At 45.7% G+C, this 3,366-nt stretch overlaps 1 protein-coding gene across 1 annotated transcript; it reads left to right on the plus strand.

Annotated features, from left to right (window-relative positions):
- Nucleotides 1-2,793: 2,793 nt before the first annotated feature.
- Nucleotides 2,794-3,331, plus strand: LOC139027276 (uncharacterized; the record flags this gene model as incomplete). The annotated part of the gene is made up of 1 exon (XM_070442414.1): nt 2,794-3,331. A coding segment is annotated over exon 1 (538 nt), but the record flags the coding sequence as incomplete, so codon positions are not given.
- Nucleotides 3,332-3,366: the final 35 nt, after the last annotated feature.

Here is a 3,366-nt window from a genome sequence, read left to right on the forward strand (position 1 = left end):
CAGACTCTTGTTCCCGAACGTTGCTAGACGGCCAGTTCGTATAGCCTGCGTAAGACCTTTTTTCTTTCTTATCTCCTTTCTCTCTTCCTCTCACCTCTCTACCTCTTCTTCCATCTCATTTCCATTCTCACTACCTCATTCCTCCTCTACTCTCTCTCTCTCCTCTCTCCTATCTCTCTCTCCCTTCTCTTTCTCTTCTCTCTTTCTCTTCTCTACTCTCTCTCTCTTCACTCTTACTCTCTTCTCTCTACCTCTCTCTTCTCCTCCTACCTTCTCTCTCTTCTCTTCTCCTCTCTCTCTCTCTCTCTTCTTCTCCTCCTCTCTACTCTCTCCTCTCTTCTCTCTTCTCTCTTCTCCTTCTCTCTCTCTTCTTTCTCTCCTTCTCTCTACTCTCTCCTCTCTCCCTCTCTACTCTCTTCTCTCTCCTCTCTACTCTCTCTTCCCTCTTACTCTCTTCTCTCTTCTCTTCTCTATCTCTTCTCTCTACTCTACTTCTCTTCCTCCCTCTCTTCTCTCTACTCTACTCTCTTCTCTCTCCTCTCACCTCTCCTTCTCTCTTCTCTCTTCCCTCTTCTCTCTTCTCTCTCCTCTCTACTCTCTACTCTCTACTCTCTACTCTCTTCTCTCTTCTCTTCTTCTCTCTTCTCTCTCCTCTCTTCTCTCTCCTCTCTTCTCTCTCCTCTCTCCTCTCTTCTCTCTTCTCTCTTCTTCTTCTCTCTTCTCTCTCCTCTCTACTCTCTACTCTCTACTCTCTACTCTCTACTCCCTTCTCTCTTCTCTCTCTCCTCTCTATTCTCTACTCTTCTACTTCTCTACTCCTTCTCTCCTCCTCTCTCCTCTTCTATCTCTCATCTCTTCTCTCTCCTCGTCTCCTCTCTCCTCTCTCATCTCTTATCTCTTATCTCTTATCTCTACTCTCTTCTGGCGTACGAGGTTTAGTTCACCGCTTGGCCTCAAAACACGAGACGAAACACCTCTTCGAAAAAAAGCTTGCTTCGTTATGACCCTAAAAGGTTATAGAACCCCAATTAACCCTTCTTTCTAATAACAGAATGGGTTATATAGACTACATGATCAAAAGTATGTGGACACCTGTTATGACCAAAAGTATGTGACATACGGGCATAATAGTATCCAGCCCTCGTCCCCGCAGGAGGCCTTTTGCCTTCTGGTAGGTCGTTATTGTATAATAAGAATTTGTTCTTTACTGACTTGCCCAGTTAATAAAGGGGTAAATAAAATGTAAATACATTTGATGGGGATCAGCAGACCATTTGCTGTGAGCCAGGTGTGCATGTTAACCGGGTGAATCACAGCACAGGATTTCTCTCTAGCCACCTTGCTTAGCTTATCCACAATGAGTCAATAGTAAAACCTTGCATTGGTTGCTGGTGCATCTTTGGTTTTCCTTGAAGACATATACAAAAGTGTAGATGTAGAGAGTATAGAGTGGTGGGAAGGAGACTACAGAGAGATTGAAGAACATATATAAAGTGTAGATGTAGAGAGATAGAGTGGGGGGAAGGAGACTATAGAAGATTGAAGACATATACAAAGTGTAGATGTAGAGAGTATAGAGTGGTGGAGAAGGAGACTAGAGAGAGATGAAAGACATATACAAAGTGTAGATGTAGAGAGTATAGAGTGGTGGGGAAGGAGACTAGAGAGAGATTGAAGACATATACAAAGTGTAGATGTAGAGAGTATAGAGTGGTGGAGAAGGAGACTAGAGAGAGATTGAAGACATATACAAAGTGTAGATGTAGAGAGTATAGAGTGGTGGGAAGGAGACTAGAGAGAGATTTGAAGACATATACAAAGTGTAGATGTAAGAGAGTATAGGTGGTGGGGAAGGAGACTAGAGAGAGATTGAAGACATATATAAAGTGTAGATGTAGAGAGTATAGAGTGGTGGGGAGGAGACTAGAGAGAGATTGAAGACATATACAAGTGTAGATGTAGAGAGTATAGAGTGGTGGAGAAGGAGACTAGAGAGAGATTGAAGACATATATAAAGTGTAGATGTAGAGAGTATAGATGTGTGGGAAGGAGACTAGAGAGAGATTGAAGACCATATCAAAGTGTAGATGTAGAGAGTATAGAGTGTAGGAGAAGAGACTAGAGAGAGATTGAAGAACATATATAAAGTGTAGATGTAGAGAGTATTAGAGTGTGTGGAGAAGGGAGACTAGAGAGAGATTGAAGACATATATAAAGTGTAGATGTAGAGAGTATGAAGTGGTGAGAGAGGAGACTATAGAGAGATTGAGACTATACAACGCTGTAGATGTAGAGAGTATAGAGTGTGGGGAAGGAGACTAGAGAGAGATTGAAGACATATACAAAGTGTAGATGTAGAGAGTATAGAGTGGTGAGAAGGAGATAGAGAGAGATTGAAGACATATACAAAGTGTAGATGTAAGAGTATAGAGTGGTGGGGAAGGAGACTAGAGAGAGATTGAAGACATATACAAAGTGTAGATGTAGAGAGTATAGAGTGGTGGGGAAGGAGACTAGAGAGAGATTGAAGAACATATATAAGTGTAGATGTAGAGAGTATAGAGTGGTGGGGAAGGAGACTAGAGAGAGATTGAAGACAATACAAAGTGTAGATGTAGAGAGTATAGAGTGGTGGAGAAGGAGACTAGAGAGAGATTGAAGACAAGAAAGAAGCAGTGTTTGGTGGAGAAGAGAAAAGGGTTGCTTGGGATTGCAGCAGGGTTTTGGTAAAGCTGCATGGTTACATCACTGCACCAGACACTGTGCCAGACCAGCTTATGTCATCGTGCAATAATGCTGAGTCAACACAGCAAGAATGCTGAAGTCAGCCAGTCCAGAGTCAGCCAGTCCAGATTCAGCCAGTCCAGAGTCACGTCAGATCAGCAGTCAGCCAGTCAGGAGTCAGCCAGTCAGGAGTCATCCAGTCCAGAGTCAGCCAGTCCCAGAGTCAGCCAGCCAGTCAGGAGTCAGCCAGTCAGGAGTCAGCCAGTCCAGAGTCAGCCAGCCAGTCCGGAGTCAGCCAGCCAGTCCGAGTCAGCCAGCCAGTCAGGAATCAAGCCAGCCAGTCCAGATCAGCCAGTCCGGAGTCAGCCAGCCAGTCAGGAGTCAGCCAGCCAGTCCAGAGTCAGCCAGTCCAGAGTCAGCCAGCCAGTCAGGAGTCAACCAGTCCAGGTCAGCCAGCCAGTCCAGGTGTCAGCCAGTGCCAGAGTCAGCCAGCCAGTCCGGGTCAGCCAGTCCAAGAGTCGGCCAGCCAGTCCGGAGTCGGCCAGCCAGTCCAGAGTCAGCCACAGCCAGTCCGGGTCAGCCAGTCCAGAGTCGCCAGCCAGTCCGGGTCAGCCAGCCAGTCGAGTCCGGCCGAGGCCATGT

This window comes from Salvelinus sp. IW2-2015, unplaced genomic scaffold (genome assembly GCF_002910315.2).
Source record: "Salvelinus sp. IW2-2015 unplaced genomic scaffold, ASM291031v2 Un_scaffold9132, whole genome shotgun sequence".
NCBI lineage: Eukaryota > Metazoa > Chordata > Actinopteri > Salmoniformes > Salmonidae > Salvelinus > Salvelinus sp. IW2-2015.